The following is a 20,408-nucleotide window of genomic DNA, read 5'->3' as shown; positions in this document are numbered from 1 at the left end:
TAGGGCCAGTAAACTAGTCTTTCTCCTGGATTTACACCCTGCATTTTCCAATGTAAAGAGAGACCGTGTGCGACTGCGTGTGCGACTGCGTGTGCGACTGCGTGTGCGACTGCGTGTGCGACTGCGTGTGCGACTGCGTGTGCGACTGCGTGTGCGACTGCGTGTGCGACTGCGTGTGCGACTGCGTGTGCGACTGCGTGTGCGACTGCGTGTGCGACTGCGTGTGCGCGACTGCGTAATATTTACTATTCTGCTGATTTTCAAGCAGATTCTAGTTAAGATTGTGGTGCTGCACTGGAACTTTATTATAGAGTAGAGCAGTGCAGGGATGTTGGTATACTGCAGGATGCACTGCAGGGCTGCTGAATCCCAGCTGCAAGGCAAATGACAGGTTTATATTAAACGTGTAATAAGTTTATATAGCATCAAATAACAATATGGGTTTGAATGGAAAACACAACATAATCTGAATCTAAATGCTCATTGATATAAAGAGTCACCAGTGTCAGTGTTTTGTAATTGTCACCTCAGTAGCTGTGTATTTTTATGTATCAGACTGTTTTTCTTTGGTGGTGACTTGCTATAAACTGAACCTGGCTGCAAGTCACTGCTTTGTTGAAGACTTTCAGAGGGTGCTGTGGTACCAGCTTCTTACTTCTGTGTTTACATTCACATTAAATGTCATAGCAGCACCAACAGTCTCTGCTCCAACAGTCGCTTGTGTTGTCACTAAGCTGTTTATTTATAAATGACGAGAGATAACTATGGAAGTTTGCCCAATTCAGGACTATATATATATATATATATATATATATATATAAACATAAACAAGGCATCTTCCTGTAATCTGTACTAAGGTTTAGTCACACTTTTGAGCACATGTTTAACTTGTAATCTCATAGACTATTCAGAAGGAAACTGAGTGATTGTATAATGAATTAGGTTTTTATTGTATAACACAGGTGGACATTACAGTGGTTTATGTTGCATATATACAGTACAAGTGACAGCAGAATAATATACATTGCACCAAAGGGATATAATTTACAAACACTCATTTTAAATAGACAGCTAATCTGAACAGATGTGAAGAAAACAGTCAACATTAATATTCATCACAAGCGTTCACATCCCTGCATGTAACAAGATTAGTGATTATGTGCTCAGAGATATAGTTACAGGTCATCATGTGACTGCTTAGACATCTATAAGGTGGTGTAAATAATGTTCAGCGTGAACAGTTGTGTTAGTTCTGCCCAGTGCTGGACTGGAACTCAGTAACTCTCTGATGTTCTCTTTATTCAAGCATTTGTGACTCTGTGAAGCGAAAAGGTGTGATTTACATCTCATCTCTGGTCAAGATAAAAATACCTTTATACTGAGCCACATAGCTGAGGGGGAATTAAAAAAAATAAAAATCATTTCCTGTGGTGAGTATTTAACTTAGTCAGAGAAATATGTAGCTGTCATGGACATGTTGGGTCAGATTTCTATTAGTAGATGGTAGAAATGTACAAAATGATACCACGTCACACTCAGTAGCACTCGCACTGTTATTATGTGGACAATAGTCAGCAGAGTAATAACAAAGATGCCAAAAATTTTTCACTTGTTAGTTAACATTGCATTTCATATTATGTTTGTGCCAGAAAGTTTTAGAGATTTATTTCTATATTTCAAAATTATTATGTGTCAGAATCCCCTAATAAATCACAGCATTATGAAAAAATTAAAAAACAAACATGAATAAAGTGTTAGTTGTAATATTTTAAGAATTTAACCCTAGATCAGTAAGTTTCATCCTTCACACGTCTTCATACTGCCTCCTTAACCGAACACCTTAATTTAATTTTTTGTTAAATTAAATTTTTCTGGAACTTTCTAAGATTTCCCTGTGGAAATTATAGGGAATAATAAAGTGTGTTAATAAAAAGGGCTCAGGAAAAAAAACGTGGGTCTGTAGTTTATAGTTAAAGGTGTCCCTGTCTACAGCAAACTGACACTGAATAAGCACTGCTGTTATCTGTGGTCATTATTATACCTGTTACTTTGTTAAAGAATAGCAGTCTGATAGCTTTAGGAGTGTTAATGCACTTGGGAAAAAATGGAATGTTTAAAAAGAAAGCAGCCAATCATTCAGCAAAAGGACAACCATATACATATTTACTGTAAAAATAGTTCTTTAAAATAAATAATTGGTAATAAATTCAACCTTTTTATTCAACCTCACGTCGCCTAGCCTTTTCCAGTGTGTTTAATCGCAGTGCTCAAATGTACTGTCTGAAATGCCTTTGAGTTTCACAGACTCTGTTACATACAGTTCTAAATTACCTACAAGGTGAAAGTGAATAACAAACAAACAAATAGTATAACATTTTTTTGTCATCAATAATGGGGCTCATCATGGTGTGTAAAAGCGGATGTGTAATTGTAACTGAGTGATGTTTTCAGCAGGGGGTGTTAGTGAGCTCATCACTGCAAGCATGTGTCCGAGAACGAATTTTCATTGGCCAATAACGGAACTGACTTTTTAATGCCATTTTCCTACCATACTGAAAGGGAAGCATTAGAATCACCACAATCTGAAACCATCTACACTCGCGCTACAATAAGGACCGGCTGTTTCTGAACACTGGTGAGAATATGATGTTCAGTAGATGTTGATGGCTTTATGGAATCCATATTGCAGTCTCCTGCTGTCGTTCTGACAATGAGGTGCATACGGAAGTCAGGAGGCACAAGGATCTGAGATGCACGTGACTGGACGTCTCTATTTACGTCTTCCATGATGGTGATGGCTGTGCATGTCCTCCATGGTTATCCGGCCCCACACGCCAATCACAAAAGCCTCAATTTCACATTCGTTTTCTCCTCGTGCGATGCGGAAAAAGCCGTCTTCACCCCAGTTCTTTCCCCATGAGTTGGCAGCAATCTACAGAAGAACATTATTTTTGTTAAACGTGTTGAGAGAGAGAGAGAGAGAGAGAGAGAGAGGAGGAGAGATTTCTTACCCAGTACTTGTGTGTTCTCCCACTATAGTCTGCTTCTTCACCCCACCTGTACAAAAACATAGCAATAATAACAATTTATATTTTTATAGTAACAAAATGCAGCCATGTACAATGAGTTTGAGAGATAAATTCTTACCAACTGTAAAAGCACTAAATAAGTTTATCAGTGTAAAGTTGGTACATTTGAATATATTTGATCTCAACTCTCAGATTAAGCCTGAACCTAGTGCCCTTGAAACCAACAAAGACAGGACTGTTCTCACAAGAACTAAACATATCCAGAAAACACTGCTGCACAGATGCCAACATTCCAGACCAGGAGCTCTCACTTGATGAGGTAGAATTCCCAGTCTGCCATTTCCCTCTGGCTTTAGGAAGGATGTGTGTATCAGGAAGCAGCACACGCCTGCCGCCTGCCTTCTAAGTGCACCAACAACCACATATCAGAGAGTTATGTGAGCTAAGACTCTTTAAAACGCTGAGCCGGGGCACGTCGTGTTCTCAGGCAGAGCTGCATTTCCTAAGATGTTAAAGCATCACTTATAGCAAGCTGATGGCCGGATGCTCCCAAAGGTCAGTTCGGAATGTTCCCTGCTTTTATTTGCAGAAGGGATCAGAATAGTTGGTCTGTCACCTCTGTGGGGATACTTGCATATTGACTTCCATACGAGAGCAGAATGTTTGGAATTAATCTGGGAATCAAATCTGGGCAAAAGTCAAATCTTGGTTTGTAGCAGCAAACCAGAAATAGAAGAACAAAAACACTGTGTACTTAAATAAAGAAACCAGAATAAATAGGGTTTCAAGGGACAACTATGATGAATTGCGGGTAAGTCTGCTGAAATGTCTCCTCCTCTTTATTGCCCTTGGTCTTGAACAATACCAGATATAGCATGGCTTCTGGTTCATCCCTACACAACCCTGCTGTAGGTTTAGGCCCACTCTCTGTTCTATAGAGTCAGGATCAGTGAGTCAGACAACACTATTTCACCACACTAGACATCAACACGCTTTCTAAACTTTCCCAGACCCTCAGCTTAACAAAACACAACATGGTAGGATTTGCCCCATAAAAACATTGTTTGTTGCCCCTCTTCCCCAAATCCATAGGCCTTGAGCCCCATTCATTAAAGAATTGCAAAGTCAGCGAATGATACAGAGAGGAGAAAAGCCAGGGTTCAGACTGCCACTTATCCGCCATGAACATCACCACTAGATTACTGAAACATGACAGCTAAATCTGTTAGCCTCCAGCTCAAGTGAAATCAATCATGTTCTGATGCCTTGTGACATTTTAATAGTTTATAGCTTACTCTTACACAGTATAGTGAGGACTGTCATTAATATGTCTCCACTTAGTAATGTTTATAAGATGGGAAATTAAAAATGTCCAGTGTCCTGATAGAGGAATGCATATTGCTTATGTAACTAATCCCTAAACACTGAAGGGAAGTTGAGAAAGATACTTGTGTCAAGTTCATGGTTATATTTATTTTAGATTTATTTCATGACTGAATTAAAGTACTTGTCTGAGCCTGTGCTGAAACAGCAAATCCTGAGCAAACCCTGGTTTCGCCTCAACACTTAAGTATAGAAGCAGAAAACATGATTTAAGTCTCTGAAGAGATGAGATCTTTGGCTTTGAGGCTTGACAGTTAAGTGAAGGTGGTGTAGACACATCATGAGGGTGAGGATATGAAGATGTGGAGCCATTCGTCTGATTGTTGTGTCTGCATTTTCGAAGCATGTCTGGATGCTTAGCAGAGTTTTATAGACTTGACTTATCTCTATTCTTCATGAAATGATTTCTACTCATCCTGGTTATCCATTTTATCAGATGAATATTTTTAAACCGAAGCAAGACACGATTAAGAGAATAGAACACTGTTTTGGCCTTAACTAGGTGTGTTCACATCCCCCTGCCTGCTTCCACCACATGAAGGGAAAGGTCACATTTTGCTGAAGTGCTGTGGGAAAAGGGCAGCACTTACCCTATGATCCTTACGGAGTGTGTGCCGTGCTTCCGATACTGCGGTGCTTTGTGTGCATTCACGCCAGTGTGTCGGTAGATTCCACTCTTGTACACAAAGAAGTCCTCATGCACCTCCAGGATGGCTAAAAAAGGAAAAGTAGGCAGCAGACACACCCTTTACATAAAGCACAGCCACGTCAGGTTTGTTCTTATAGAATTGCTTTTCAATGGTGAGTCTATTTATGTACAGTAGTGGTGTTTTGCTGAAATCCACCTACAGCTGACATTTTAGACTACAACCAAAGTGCAGAATTGAGTAATAATAATTCAAAATAATAAAGTCAATACTAAATTGTCGCAAGCTCATTCGGCTCTCCGTTCATATTTTCATATTAAATCCTAAAAGTTGGTAAAATATATTCTGTGGGAAAACAAGCAGCGAAACCAAACACTGAGAACTGAACAGTCTGTATACACATTCATAGCCCCAGAACTGCAGAATATCAGAGCCAGAGAAGATAAAAAATAGGGGGAAAAAGTGGCCTATGGCCAAAATTCCCTCCTGTGTGAAACAATACAACAGAAGACTGGCATAGACTCAAAGTACCTCTGCATAGTATGGACAGTCATGCAGACTTTCTCATTACTGTACTGTACTGAGTATCTGTGGTAACGAATCAGGGAATCAGGACATTTTTATAACACCAAGTGCTAACAAGTGCATTGTACACTTTCACCTTATCAGTCGTACAGTTCCACACCCCTATCCCATACCTTGCACAGGCCCATTATCCATGATCTCCTTCATTATCTCCTTCTCCTGTGAATGAAATGGAACAGAGTTCACTAAGGTGATAAACTGGTGAACTATACAGATCACAACCAGGTAGATGTTATGTTATGTAAGGAATTGATTGTTATCCTGAGTTAGACCACCTCTTATACCACAACAATGTGAGCACGAGTCGAGTGTGTAATTTATTAATATATGTTTCATCTTGTGATTGGAATTATAGCCAAAATTGCTGTCACAAAGTCCTTCACCACTGTCTGACCAATCAGACCGGAGAGTTTAATAAATGAGTTTCTATAAAATACTGGGGGCTTGTTCTGCTTAGATTAGCTCACTTACAGTCATTTGATTATATTTGGTTTGTGTTTGACAGAAGACAGTCATGGTGTAGGTAATTGTTGAGTATTTATATGCACTGGAAGGAAAGACATACGTGGGATGTAGGTTAGCGGGATTGAAGCTGCTGCATTTAATGATCAGTAATGTTTACATGAGTTGGTTAATCTCAGTACACTGTTATTACTGCTATTTCCACTAAAGGAGGCTGTATAGAGAAAAGCAAGCGCGTGAGGCAGATTACGTCATTATGTGTATCATATGTAAACCAAACTATTAGATAAGATCAAGGAGTGTGTTCTTGGTCTACTGGGTGTGAGGATATTGCATGGCATGGGAGTGTGTTTTCTCACATTTGCAGACAGTCTGTAGGGCGGGGTGGACTGGTAGATTTCATTGTGGTAGCTGTAGACATTTGGACAGCGCGCTGTGGCCTGTCTCTTCCCTCGGCCCACCGAGCGACTCTGCATCATACAGCGGTTCACTTCAGCAGGGGTCTGCTGGGGCGGATTAAACGGATAACATTCCTCCGTCACCACCCTGAAACAGAGGATTAGAAAGTGAAGCAATAAGAAAACAGCTAGCTGCAGTGTAATAATAGATGAGAAGAATTCCCAGCCTTCTGTCATTTTAAAAATATTTTTAAATAAAGAGAATTTACCCTCTTCTCCTCAGAAACCACCATGCCCCGTCGATGCGGCCTCCAGTACAGCCGCCTTGGTTCCGCGTGTCACAGGAAATCAGATTCTGGGGTGACAGTTGAGGGGTCATGTGTCCCATGGACTGAATGGAGATTCGGTCTGAAGCTACAGCTGAGGAGGTAAAAGGAGATGAGGTGATGAATGAAGCAAAGTAAAGCTTGCATGGTTATGTGTGTGTAGATATACAGTACATCACATCTCAACTCACCTGCAGTGGAGAAGGCCCATGATGCAGCACAGTTGCCCTGGTCCAGGGGCTCGTGGATTTTTCCTGGCCACTTCTCAGCAGCATTGAAGTAACTGGGCAGATCATTATTATCCATGTTCATCTAAAGAATGTATATAGAAGATTTTTTTTTTTACAATTTTAATGAGTCTAAATTAGTTGCTGCAATGATTTGTAGTAACATATGGTGGTATATTTTATGAAAGCAAAAGCTTTCCTTTTGTTTAATGATCTTTCTTTGTGGAACTGCCACCACAAGCACTTTGTAACTGCCAGAACCTCTCAGCAGCTCCGGCAGTACATAACTGCAAACCTTTTCTCGCTCAACATATGGCCTGTACAATTTATAGAGGTCTTCCAATAATATGCTTTAAGGTGAATAAAAGTCGGATACACGGTAGAAAATGAGTGAGTGAGTGAGTGAGAGTGAGTGAATAAAAGCACATTACTTTTTATAAGTGCAAGTGAATTCTAACAGGCAGATTTTTAACATACTAAAGCTCTAAAGACATTTGCTTGAGTAATGAATAATAAAGAAGGAATTACAATAATAAAGGTCTGATCTACAGTAAGCATGATCAGAACTAGCTGTGGGTATAGATGAAGTTTGTAACCATCAGGAGCTTGATGCTACTCATCTATTTTACTTACACTGTAGACACTAGATTTTCTACATTTTCTACCGCTTATCCGGGGCCGGGTCACGGGGGCAGCAGTCTAAGCAGGGACACCCAGACTTCCCTCTCCCCAGACACTTCCTCCAGCTCTTCTGGGGGAATACCGAGGCGTTCCCAGGCCAGACGAGAGACATAGTCCCTCCAGCGTGTCCTAGGTCTTCCCCGGTTGGACATGCCCGGAATACCTCCCCAGGAGGCATCCGAAACAGATGCCCGAGCCACCTCAGCTGACCCCTCTCAATATGGAGGAGTAGCGGCTCTACTCTGAGCTCCTCCAGAGTGACTGAGCTCCTCACCTTATCTCTAAGGGAGCGCCCAGCCACCCTGCGAAGGAAACTCATTTCGACCGCCTGTATCCGGGATCTTGTCCTTTCGGTCATGACCCAAAGCTCATGACCATAGGTGAGGGTAGGAACGTAGATCGACTGGTAAATAGAGAGCTTCGCCTTGTGGCTCAGCTCTTTCTTCACCACAACAGATCGGTATATCGACCGCATCACTGCAGAAGATACACTGATCCGCCTGTCGATCTCCCGCTCCATCCTTCCCTCACTCGTGAACAGGACCCCAAGATACTTAAACTCCTCCACTTGAGGCAGGAGCTCTCCACCAACCTGAAGGGGGCAAGCCACCCTTTTCCGGCTGAGAACCATGGCCTCGGACTTGGAGGTGCTGATTCTCATCCCCGCCGCTTCACACTCGGCTGCAAACCGTCCCAGTGCACACTGAAGGTCCTGATTTGAAGAAGCCAACAGGACAACATCATCTGCAAAAAGCAGAGACGAAATCCTGTGGTCCCCAAACCGGACTCCCTCCGGCCCCCAACTGTGCCTAGAAATCCTGTCCATATAAATAATGAACAGGACCGGTGACAAAGGGCAGCCCTGCCGGAGTCCAACATGCACCGGGAACAAGTCGGACTTACTGCCGGCTATGCGAACCAAACTCCTGCTCCGGTCATATAGGGACCGGACAGCCCTTAGCAGAGGGCCCCGAACCCCATACTCCCAGAGCACCCCCCACAGGTCACCACGAGGGACACAGTCAAATGCCTTCTCCAGATCCACAAAACACATGTGGACTGGTTGGGCAAACTCCCATGAACCCTCCAGCAACCTGGTGAGGGTATAGAGATGGTCCAGTGTTCCACGACCAGGACGAAACCCGCATTGTTCCTCCTGAATCCAAGGTTCGACTATCGGCCGAATTCTCCTCTCCAGTACCCTGGCATAGACTTTTCCGGGGAGGCTGAGGAGTGTGATACCCCTGTAGATGGAACACACCCTCCGGTCCCCCTTCTTAAACAGAGGGACCGCCACCCCAGTCTGCCAGTCCAGAGGCACTGTCCCCAACCGCCACGCGATGTTGCAGAGGCGTGTCAACCAAGACAGCCCCACAACATCCAGAGACTTAAGGTACTCAGGGCGGATCTCATCCACCCCCGGTGCCTTGCCACCGAGGAGCTTCTCAACTACCTCAGTGACCTCAGCTTGGGGGATCGACGAGTCAACAACCAAGCCCTCCACCTCTGCTTCCTCAATGGAAGTCATGTTGGTGGGGTTGAGGAGATCCTTGAAGTACTCCTTCCACCGTCCGAGGATGTCCCCAGTCGAAGTCAGCAGATTCCCACTCCCACTGTAAACAGTGTGAGCAGGGCACTGCTTCCCCCTCCTGAGGCGCCGGACGGTTTGCCAGAATTTCTTCAAGGCCAACCGATAGTCCTTCTCCATGGCCTCACCGAACTCCTCCCAGACCTGAGTTTTTGCCTCTGCAACCACCCGGGCTGAAGCTCGCTTGGCCCTCCGGTAACTATCAGCTGCCTCCGGAGTCCCCCGAGCCAACCAGGCTCGATAGGACTCCTTCTTCAGCTTGACGGCATCCCTTACTTCCGGGGTCCACCACCGGGTTTGGGGATTGCCGCCACGACAGGCACCGGAGACCTTACGGCCACAGCTCCGTGCGGCTGCATCGACAATGGAGGTGGAGAACATGGTCCACTCGGACTCAATGTCTCCAACCTCCCTTGGGATCTGGTTGAAGCTCTGCCGGAGGTGAGAGTTGAAGATCTCTCTGATCGGTCGGGGACATGCACATTTTCTTCTACTTTATTTCTACCTCATATAATCCATATTCTAGAATCAAATGTTCATTCTGGTTGTGTTGTTCAACAGAAACTCAGAAATACAAAATATACAACATAATGCATTAATATGAAGTCTGTGTGATATTTAAGAAATGCGAACACGAGAGCGGATAAGATTGGACACCCCTGCTATTAGATATTGTAAAATCAACACAGACTAATCACATGAAATGTATAACATAATAAAACTTTATATAAATAAAGCTAGCACATTTCTCCATGTGTGTTACGCTCTCCTGTGACTCAGTGAGAGTAGCGGTGATGTCTCAGAGGAAGCACGTGTTAGCCTCTTCTCTCCATGCTTGTTAGCTGTCATGTTATTTTAGAGAGCGGGCTAGAGGGTGGAAATTGTAGAAATCGGTTAGAAGATCTCATTTAAAACTAGCAATTAATTGCGTGCACATTCTTATATATTTATTGTAACTACAATGTGGAATTCAGTGAAACTTTGGTAATGCTTATGACCCTGAGAGTAAGAATCATGGCACTAACATGAACATCTTTTACATGAACTCTAGCAGTAAATCTCAGCTGTTAGACACCTTAATGAAAACCTGTGTAAAATACATTTTCCCTTATACAGATTACTCTTGTGTCAGTATCGGAAACCGTCTCAGTGTTTGTGTAAATATTTTGCAATTGAAAAAATCTGACCTATCTGTTTGATGAGCCGATGTTCTCCTGTTCAGTGAGCTTAACGTTAATGATTAACACCATGTTATGTAAAGTTCTTTAAACCTGAAACTGTCCAGCTGTTGCAGGTCATGTCACTGAGTAACTAAAAAGGCATCGTAGCTTTGGAACCTGCTGGACTTTACTCCAGTCCTTTAAAAAAAAGCAATGTCATGCATTCCTGCACGCCTGCATTCCTTTTGCTAATATCTTAATGATTTAAGCTGACGTCTATTAGACATAAACCTCTGGAATGCATCACGTTTCATTTGATGCAATGATTCAAGTGTCATTTTCGTTGAGGTTAAGGACGTGAGGAATATCTGTTTTTCCTGCGAGTGTGTTAAAGTGTGTGTAGGGGAAAGATGGAGAGCTTTATGAATGGAGGTGTGTAGAGACATGGTGCAGGTGGAGACATGTTAGAGGAGAGGGTGGGAATATGTTTTGTAGTGTCTGGGCAAGCTGTGTTTTCTCTCTCATCTTGTTCCAGTTCATTTCCCTTCTTGTCTGGAACATTCTCATTCTCACTCTGTCTCTCTCTCTCTCTCTCTTGCTTGTGGAGAATGTGGAGCTGCTCTAGCAGGAGACTGAAGGCCTCACCGAGTGCGATCAAACAGCCGGAGGCAGCATAAGGGAGCAACCAACCAACCGTGCCATTAGATCTCTCTTACAGAGCTTTACAAGATAAGTCACGAAAGCAGACAGCTCAGAGCTCTAACATGTTGAAATACTGGATGTTTTTTACATGAATGACTTGTTACATTAATCTAATTACTGTGGATAAAGTCTTAACCTGATGTGCCTGAGGCGTTCCAGGGCCTAGACAGACATTTCAAGGAGCCATGACTTCATATTACACCGTTTTGCTTCCAGTTTATTCCTACCCATTAAAGGACAGAGAGCTGCTTCCTCTGAGACACATAAAAACCTCCATCATCTGTTTAACCCCTGCCATGGTAAAGCATGTGAGCTGTAGACTAGCACACTGCTGTACATACTGTGTCGACACCACTCACCTGAATCTCATTCATGCTCATGATGGCTCGGGAAGGCCTCTGAGTGCCCAGACGGTAGCGCAAACCTTCATCCAGACTCATGCCCCAGAACTGACTGTAGTTAGCTGCCCTCCAGCTACAGCACACAAAAAACAAACCATCTATTGAGTAAGAGATTAATGAAAGGACAATTTTTGGACAAATATTACATAAGAACTCATAAAAGGTGGCTTGGCAGAGGCTCAGTGAGTGCATGGCTCTTACCCATAGTTTCCCCAGTTCACTGCCTGGATCATGTCTTGTTCTATCAGGCAGACGTGCTGCTCACAGACCCACTGGCCACTCACACTACATGTACTAAAAAAGAGAGACACCAAGACATGGTTATTTTACAGTCTGTCATTCCTTTTCAAATTTAGATGTCCAGTTTACACAGGCCCTCTTTAAACACACAGATAAACGCTCATGGAAATAGAAACAGTAGGAAAAGAAATACTTTGTGGAATTTCACTGATGATAACAAAACAAGTGGAAAGAAAGCACTTAGCTGCCTTGAAGAGAGGAAGGAGATGAGAGTGGACTAAGACTGAAATGGTAAACCTTTTATGGCTGTAGTGCTAAAATAAATCCCCATTTTTAGGCAGTGTGTGAGAGAGAAGACGGCAGCACACACGTCTCTGGTACTCGAAGGAACTTTTGAATGTGCTGAGGAAAATTTCGCATAATCCGAATGCATAATTGGTCACGGGGGACTTTCTTTCCAGAGAAAATTATTTCCAAAAAGTCAAAAGTTCACAAACTTTAATAACCCTAAACATAGATCTAAAATATTACTTCAACAAGTATTTTTACAGTCATGATACTAAAATATTTATTCATAAGGCACTTCCCGTCGAGGCTGTATTAGCACGAATGGCATAAATGTACACATTCAAATGACTCTAAAAAAATGTTTGGGAATGTTTGCTAAATCTGATTGGGGAAATCTGTTCACTTTCAATTCAATTTAAGCAAGGAAAAACTCCCTGAGAGGATATATGGAAGAAACCTTGAGAGGAACCAGGCTCAGAAGGGAACCCATCCTCATTTGGGTGACACTCTACAATAAATAATGTAAAAACTGTTCTACCACAGTGTATAATAGTGCAACCGAGAGCTCCTGAGGAACTAATGGGTCATCGTAAACTCTGAGTTCAGTGATTGATTGCTGATAAAAACCAGACCATACAGCTGACTGACACAACATTGGTTATGATCTAAATTCTCCCCTGCATTATCTGAAAAAAAGCTGAAAAAAAGTAGATCTCTGTCACCTGTGAAAGCAGTTAGTGTTTCGAGGTGTCAGACAGCTTTGCGTCAATAAACAACCCATGTTTCGCATTTCTCGTCAGTTCAGTGCAACCGTTTAATTCAGGATCCTGACGCATGTCTGGAGCCCAGTGTACATTGTCTATCTATAGTACATCTATAGTACATCTGTACATCTATACTTCTGAGAACATCCCAAGGACACAATTATTAATGCTATACATACAGCTACATTTTATACTAACCTTAAGCTCAGTTGCCAAAAGTAGACCATTAAAAGTAAAAGGGCAGATTTTCCTCATGGAGTAATGGAGCCAAATGCCCCAATGGTCAAAACGGACATGTTGTGGGGAGAAGAAATAATAATAAAAAATGCCCACAGAAACAGTTCAAACCAGATTACAGTAAACATAGTACACAGAGTCTTGTGGGATCTTGTGGAGCATGTGGGAAAGAGTGTTAACATTGATCTCAACCTTCCTCGGAGTCATGTGGCTTACATACCAGCTTGTGTAATCAAAATTAGGGTTTAAAGTACAAAAGTTCTCATGTGTGCTAATATGATCTAATCTCTGAGCTCCCTAGATATGTTCACATTTAGACTGGCTTCATGTCTTTTACTGTATTTGGAAATTTATACCATTTGAATACATCTCAAGCAACAGGGCATTAGGGTTAATTAAGTAGTTATAGTCATAAATATTTTTGTATGAAGTAGTACATCAAAACAACATCATGACAAATAAGACATTAATGAGAAGATGAGAGGAGTGGAATGAGAGGGAGGTTGAACATGTATGAGATAAGAAGAGAGCAGGAGAGACTCGGGCCAGCTGGAGGAGCGAGTGGAGGAGAGCCAACAGGTTAAAAACAGCCGGACGTCCTGCTCTCCACCCAGAGCTTCAGCCTATGTACTGATTACTGGCCGTAGAGGATGTGTGTGTGTTTGTGTTTATGAACAATGCAGAGGAAAGTTTAGATCTCTTCTGCACTAATTGTGACTTTAAACCGGTATTTTTGTTAGTGAATGTTATTCTAGTTATAGATATAAACAATTCATTGTTTCTCCCTTGTACATCCACTTTTACTCCATATTTTTATTGCTTATTTGTCCTTATTAAAGAAAACTTTCTATTTAATTAAATGTTAAAACTTCTGATATTCTTAATCTCTTCCTGTCATCTTGGATTCAAAGTTATATTGAATGTGCATCCTGGAGATATTTTTATATCACTCACCCTCCGGATCGCTGGACTGTATCTGCACTGTAGTGATGAAATGAACAATCTGACATGACAGTAGAGCATGGACACTCCTAACCCAGACAGATACTAAAACCAGCCACAAGTGCACACTTGTTCATAGAAACACGTTCATAGAGCCATAGATTCATGATACCTAGGTGCCAGAGAGGTTTAGTACATAAGTAAGGAATTCCTCCAGCTCAGCAGAGTAACCCTTTCCCTCATGACTCAATACACACTCCAAACAACAGCAAAACACAACTGAGTGCTGATAAATGGCCATGAAACCTATTCATAACAAGGAAAGGATCAAATGAACAGCTAAGATATCATTAGAATACATTCTGCTTGCTTACAGTATGTAACACCAAATATGCTCTCAGGGGAAATTTTTCATTGAAATAAAAAGAAGGTAAAAGGCACAAGAAAGCCTAGAGAGATGGGAGTGAAAAAACACTCTTAAAGAGCAAAAAGCAGCGAAGACCCTTCATGGAAATATTGTGTAACATTATGACATTCCAATGTTTGTTTTAGGAACTTTTGTCGATCAGTATGTCAGAAGCCCTGACAAAATACTAACTAAATCTCTTCTCATTAGCAGGGCGAGATGAAAGTGGAGAGAAATGTCAGGTATCTGTTGCAACTGGAACATGGTTTGTGGCTTTTAAAGGAAGAAATTAGTCAGTCAGACAGGCAGGCAGACAGACAGACAGACAGACAGACAGACAGACAGACAAAGAAGAATGAGACAGAGCAAGCTGAGACCATGTCTATGCTTGTGGTCTGTGAATAAAGCTTCTAAAATTCCCAGCAACAATGTGCATAGCTCTACAGCTTCTGTTGTTATAGCTCATGCATTGGAGAACAACACAGAAGGTGTGTGTGTGTGTGTGTGTGTGTGTGTGTGTGTGTGTATACATGCATGTGTACAGTTTAGTCTTACCATAAATTGCAGTTCTCTTTGTAGGTTGCTCCTGAGTGGAACCAGTGGCCATTTCTCTCACATTTACCTGAAACAAAGTGCATTTACAGGATTTTCAGCATAAAACCCCACAAGGTTACACAACTTTACCCTTTCTGTAAAAACATCTCAGAGTGTAAGAGGCTATGAGGAACACTGCTCCTGGTTTGAAAGATAATCAGTACCTCAGTGATTTGGAACATATCTGCTGGCACTGGCTTTGCTCTGCTTCTCCGGAGAACCTTCATGCCATAAGCTAAATGTGAGCTACGCTGCCTGCCTGGGTGTAAGGAAGCAGTGCTGTGTGAAGCCCACACACTACACAGTACACTCCCTACGTCCCAGCTGCTGACATGCTGTAATGAAGAATCTACACTAAACTCCATAGCTGAAGCAGTCTGAAGCACATAACAGCATTAAAGGTGCAATCAGTGACTTTTTGACCAGAACTCTATCTGTAATGTGTTCTCAAACTTTTGATTTTATTAATGATCTAGTCTTTTCTAATCTGAAATGTCTGCTCTTGTGGTGTTCCAGGAACCAAATTGGGAACATGACCTGAAAGGTCAAAACAACTGCTTTCAGCTGACTTCTGTCAGCAGTGTGGGGGTCTTTTCCTGCTGCTTGTCTGTCCCTCGAATCACTCCGTCTGTATTAGATACTTCTGACTTCTTACCTCCAGCTGAACAATCACAGAGATATACATTTCTTTGCTTCTGGTTTGCTTTGTAAAGTTTCCAGCGAGTGAGTTTAAAGTCTGTAAAGTCTATAAGAAGATCCTGATAATGTAATGTGTGCCAATTGTATCTCAGTACTATCTATCTATCTATCTATCTATCTATCTATCTATCTATCTATCTATCTATCTATCTATCTATCTATCTATCTATCTATCTATCTATCTATCTATCTATTTTGGTCAATGCATGTTAGATGTAATACAGTCTACTCGAGGGTCATGACCTCATCACTGACCTCTGGGAGGAGGCGGGATTCCCAGACAGTGGCCCCAGAAATCCGGGCAGCAGTCGCTCACTGTGCGGTTGCAGAACAGATCACAGTAGCAGATGGTGTCCAGGTAAGGCATGGTGCACTCATCGTTCCTGCCCTCACAACAGCCCCCTCTCCTCTCACAATATGAGCCGAATGGGTCGCGGATTCCCTGAGCGTGCAGCGGGCTGGCCAGTGTCCTCCTTCTGCGGGAAAGAATCTTCTCCGTCATGCTGCTGTCGGCTATCAGGAAAAGCACTGCACTGACCACCACAACCAGCTTCATCATCATCATCATCATCAGTAATCACCTGTAAAGGATATCCATAACATCATTATACATCTCTAAGCATTTCTGACAGGTGAATTAGATAATAAAATGAAACATGAACCATTATTCTCCATCTCATCTATCTGTTTTAATGAGCGACTAGAAAACAGAAATAATCAGCTGCTAATATATATAATTATATAATAATAATAACAATAACAACAACAACAATAATAATAATAATTATTATTATTATTATTAGTAGTAGTAGTAGTAGTAGTATTTACTTCTTCTTCTTTTTCTTCAATTCAACTCCTTATTTTTATTCCTGATTTTAGAAGCATTTGGGTTATAGCAGCTCAGCTGGCTTACATCAAACTCTTATGACTGTTTCCTTATCCTATTTAAGTGACTGAAAGTGACATTAACCTAGATCAATTATACTGTAAATAACTAAATATAAGTATATGTAGTGGTTCAGGAAGGAGGGAAAGTCATCATTAATCTAAATGTGTTTAAAAAGCAGCTGTTCTGCAGAGGGGCCGTACTGCCACGATCAACATACTGTAGTCTGACTGTATCAGTGTGGAAACAGCGACTTCCTGCTGACAAACTCAGCCAAAAAGCACAACACTCTGGGATATCAGAAATGTCTCATTTCTCAACATTAGAGAAGGTATGAATGTGTACAGGTGCCTCACGCTCTCACATGCATGCATTCACTTTATGGAACAGCAAGAACATATCAGGTTTCAGGTTTAATATGTTCCTCTGTGATGGCTTTTATGGCCCTTCTGGCCCTCTCTGTATGGAGCATTGTGGCGTCTCCGCTCAAGCTTTGGTCATTTGTAGCACAACCTGTTGGCCCTCGTGTTCTTTCCTAACCCCAGACTGGGAACAATGGCATAAGACCACACATGACTGCTTTTGAAGTGCTTACTCTGGAGTCAGGTTGCATGCAGAGTCCTGACAAAGACACAGCGACGGCTGTGAGTTACAGAAATAGCTTCAATAATTTAATCTAAATCTAATCAACTCAGCAGCAAGCACAATACCACATCTGCACTGACAGCAGCTCTTTAAAATGGCTATTGCTTTACAGTTTTCTGCATGACTGTGCCTTTAGTTAGCCAACACAAAGTCTTGCTCGTATACACTCATACACACAGTGGGATGCAGTGGCTCTATGACCAAAGCCCTTTTCATTGACTTTTACCAAGCAGCGAGGCAGAAAATACTTCAGATGTACTAAAAGAGGATGAAGTCAGTTTCTGTCAGAAACAGGAAGGCATTTTGACCCCACTGATAAAAACTTGTGTAACAGTGACTGACCATGGTCTGACCTCTGACCAGAGACAGTACAGGGGCTACTGAACATGTCGACAAGCCAAAAGACAAGAGAGACCAAACACACAGGCCTTTACATCTAGCATTAACAAAAGCTTTATCTTTTTTTATTTACTATTTTTGTACTGGATGTTTTATTTCTCCTCCATCTCTGTGTGATACATAAAATACATTTTCATAAATATGAAATCAAATAATACCACTTGGCTTTTGAATTCTCAAACCCGACTGTCACCTGTGATTAAGTTTCATTTCTAACAATATTTATTTAATACACGATCAACACTAAATATTTCTGTAAGGAGGTTTGAGTGTCCGTGCATAGTAACAGTCACTAACAGTATTATGGAGTGTGTGATATAATTTTTTTATGATATTACTTGAAAGTAAACTTTGAGGTAAGTGCATCAGATCCATACACAATAACTTGATCATTTGGATATTTTGCAAGTTTTTGCACTATTAGAAAATGAAGTCAACTATAGAAGCTTATGTGGTTTCTTGTTATTGTCTTATCTTAATATCAGACAGGATATCAGATAGAATGACTTTAACTATATCTAGGAATTGGTCTAAAAGTGTATATACTTATAAAACTGTCATTGTGTACCAGGAAGTACATCAGGCTCCATGTGTCCATCTTTTCAAGGCTACTATAAAGTGCTTAAAGCACTCAGTGGTCAAACCCCAGCTGCTCCAAACCCAAACTGAACTACTGACCCATAAGCAAATCCCCTTACATCAGAGCAGATGGACAGATGAGCTACAAGATGCTGATGAGATGAGGATCTGCTCTACTTACGGTAATTTACCAGTTATCATCTAAACACTCGACACAAACCAAGTGCTCAGGAAGTATGCTCAGATACTATCATGAAAAGTTTAGAATGTTTTAATCTAATTTTTATGAAAAACCAAGCATTAAAAAACATTAATGTGAAATACTGTATGCTTTCAAACATTGCATAAAGCAAAGTAAGAGATTACAGCTGAAGAGATTTGCTCAGAACAGCAGACTTTCTAGCATGTTCTCTCATTGTTTCTAGCATGTTCTCTCATTGTTTCTAGAGTGTTCTCTCATTGTTTCTAGCATGTTCTCTCATTGTTTCTAGAGTGTTCTCAGCATGTAAATGACACAACCATGACGAACAATCCCAAGCTCTTACTAACCTCTTACTGCCACCTAAACTAAACAAGCCTTCTCTGGCATGCAGGCAATGTTCACACCAAAATAAAAAATAAAACCTTTTAGTGCCTTTAAAATAAAGCTTTAAAACAAATATTCACCTCAGCTAAGTGACCTTTCTTAATATTAATTAGGTTGTTCTTTGAATAATCCTTATTTTATAATTTCATGTGTTTTTTATCTAAAAACCCTATTAATTAAATTTAAATCTGTTGGATCAGATATACATTTTTTTTTCTTAATAAATCTTAATAAAGACTGTTTTCTTGTTCAGTCAATAAAATGACCACCACCAACAACAATAAGGATAATAAGGATAATAATAATAATAATAATAATAATAATAATAATAATAATAATAATAATAATAGAGTCATTAAACTTTCTGAAAGGTGAAATAATACTTTAATGTGTACTTGAAATGTCTAACAATGAATATTTGGTACAGAAAGAGTAGTAAAGTAAATGAAAACTAAATATACAGCAATTTAAGTTGATCTGGACTCGACTTTCTTATAATGTGAACGTGATATACCTTTATACACATCTCACTAAGTGGAGTGTGGCTCTATAAATGTGCTCCCACCAAAGTAACATAAGTAATTATGGAATGATGTAATGGTCACTCAGGTGAGTTGAGTCTCTGGTGTAAAGACATTTTGTACTTGTTTCAATTCAAACCTTATTACACACTTTCACTGCCTACAGATTTGGCTAGAGAGGGTTAGAGAGTCAATATCTGCATCTGCACACCTGTCTGTCTGTGGTCTGTAGAAAGGGAGAGAGCCACACACACACACACACACACACACACACACACACACACACACACACACACACATGAAAGAAACAAAGAAGAAAGGGTTCTCCTACCTTGTCACTGTGTGTAATAAATCCTCTTTGCTGTTTTATTACGGAAGAGAAACAGAACAGGACAAATTTCAGTTGAACAAATGTTTGTGGTCTCTCTCAATTCTTTTTCCTCTTCTACCTTTCAGTCCCTCTCAGCTGTCTGTCTCTCAGACTCGGTGCCAGCCTTTATACTGAAACAAGGGGGAGGATCTCTCTTCCTTTCACTTACTCACAGTACTTACTCTATCACTCACTCTCTACTCTCATATGACTTTGCATGACTCACCTCCTGGTGGACAATGAGACCTACTGCACCACCTCCAGCTCTGAACCTGCACCTTGTACAGTATTTGCACTGAATTTTAATTTTAATTCAGTTTACACAACTTTATTGTCACACACACACACACGTGTAAAATATAATGAAATATAGGATCACTTAATTACAACCCCATCTTTAACTTAGAAATGATTCCAGCTTTTCAGCTCTGCAACATATTTGTACATGTAAGTCTATTTAAGATTATGCATGATGCTAAACAGATGGCTATATGATTACCTTGTTTGTTAGAATTGTTAAATTTCCCTGAGAGATACTTTTAGTGACACCAGATACAGAACTGATGCTGGTTACAGTAACATGATGATAACGTAATCTGAATGTGATAAAAGTAGACAGAAGTATGAGCAAGAGCAAGCATAAAAATAGTGTGAACATTCAGA

The 20,408-nt window shown here is 41.0% G+C and overlaps 1 protein-coding gene across 1 annotated transcript; it reads right to left on the bottom strand.

Annotated features, from left to right (window-relative positions):
- Window positions 1-923: 923 nt before the first annotated feature.
- Window positions 924-19,863, bottom strand: tinagl1 (tubulointerstitial nephritis antigen-like 1). Its single transcript, XM_027175879.2, has 12 exons — window positions 19,707-19,863; window positions 16,015-16,340; window positions 15,022-15,088; window positions 11,791-11,883; window positions 11,548-11,662; window positions 7,022-7,142; window positions 6,774-6,924; window positions 6,466-6,652; window positions 5,758-5,803; window positions 5,003-5,126; window positions 3,012-3,057; window positions 924-2,932 (listed from the first exon to the last, which is right to left on the bottom strand). The coding sequence occupies exons 2-12, from the start codon at window positions 16,328-16,330 to the stop codon at window positions 2,771-2,773; spliced, it is 1,428 nt and encodes a 475-aa protein (XP_027031680.1). The 5' UTR covers window positions 16,331-16,340; window positions 19,707-19,863; the 3' UTR covers window positions 924-2,770.
- Between the last annotated feature and the right edge of the window lie 545 nt (window positions 19,864-20,408).

This window comes from Tachysurus fulvidraco, chromosome 24, assembly GCF_022655615.1.
Source record: "Tachysurus fulvidraco isolate hzauxx_2018 chromosome 24, HZAU_PFXX_2.0, whole genome shotgun sequence".
Lineage (NCBI taxonomy): Eukaryota > Metazoa > Chordata > Actinopteri > Siluriformes > Bagridae > Tachysurus > Tachysurus fulvidraco.
The sequence above is the reverse complement of the archived record's forward strand: the minus strand, read 5'-3'. Positions and strand labels throughout refer to the sequence as shown.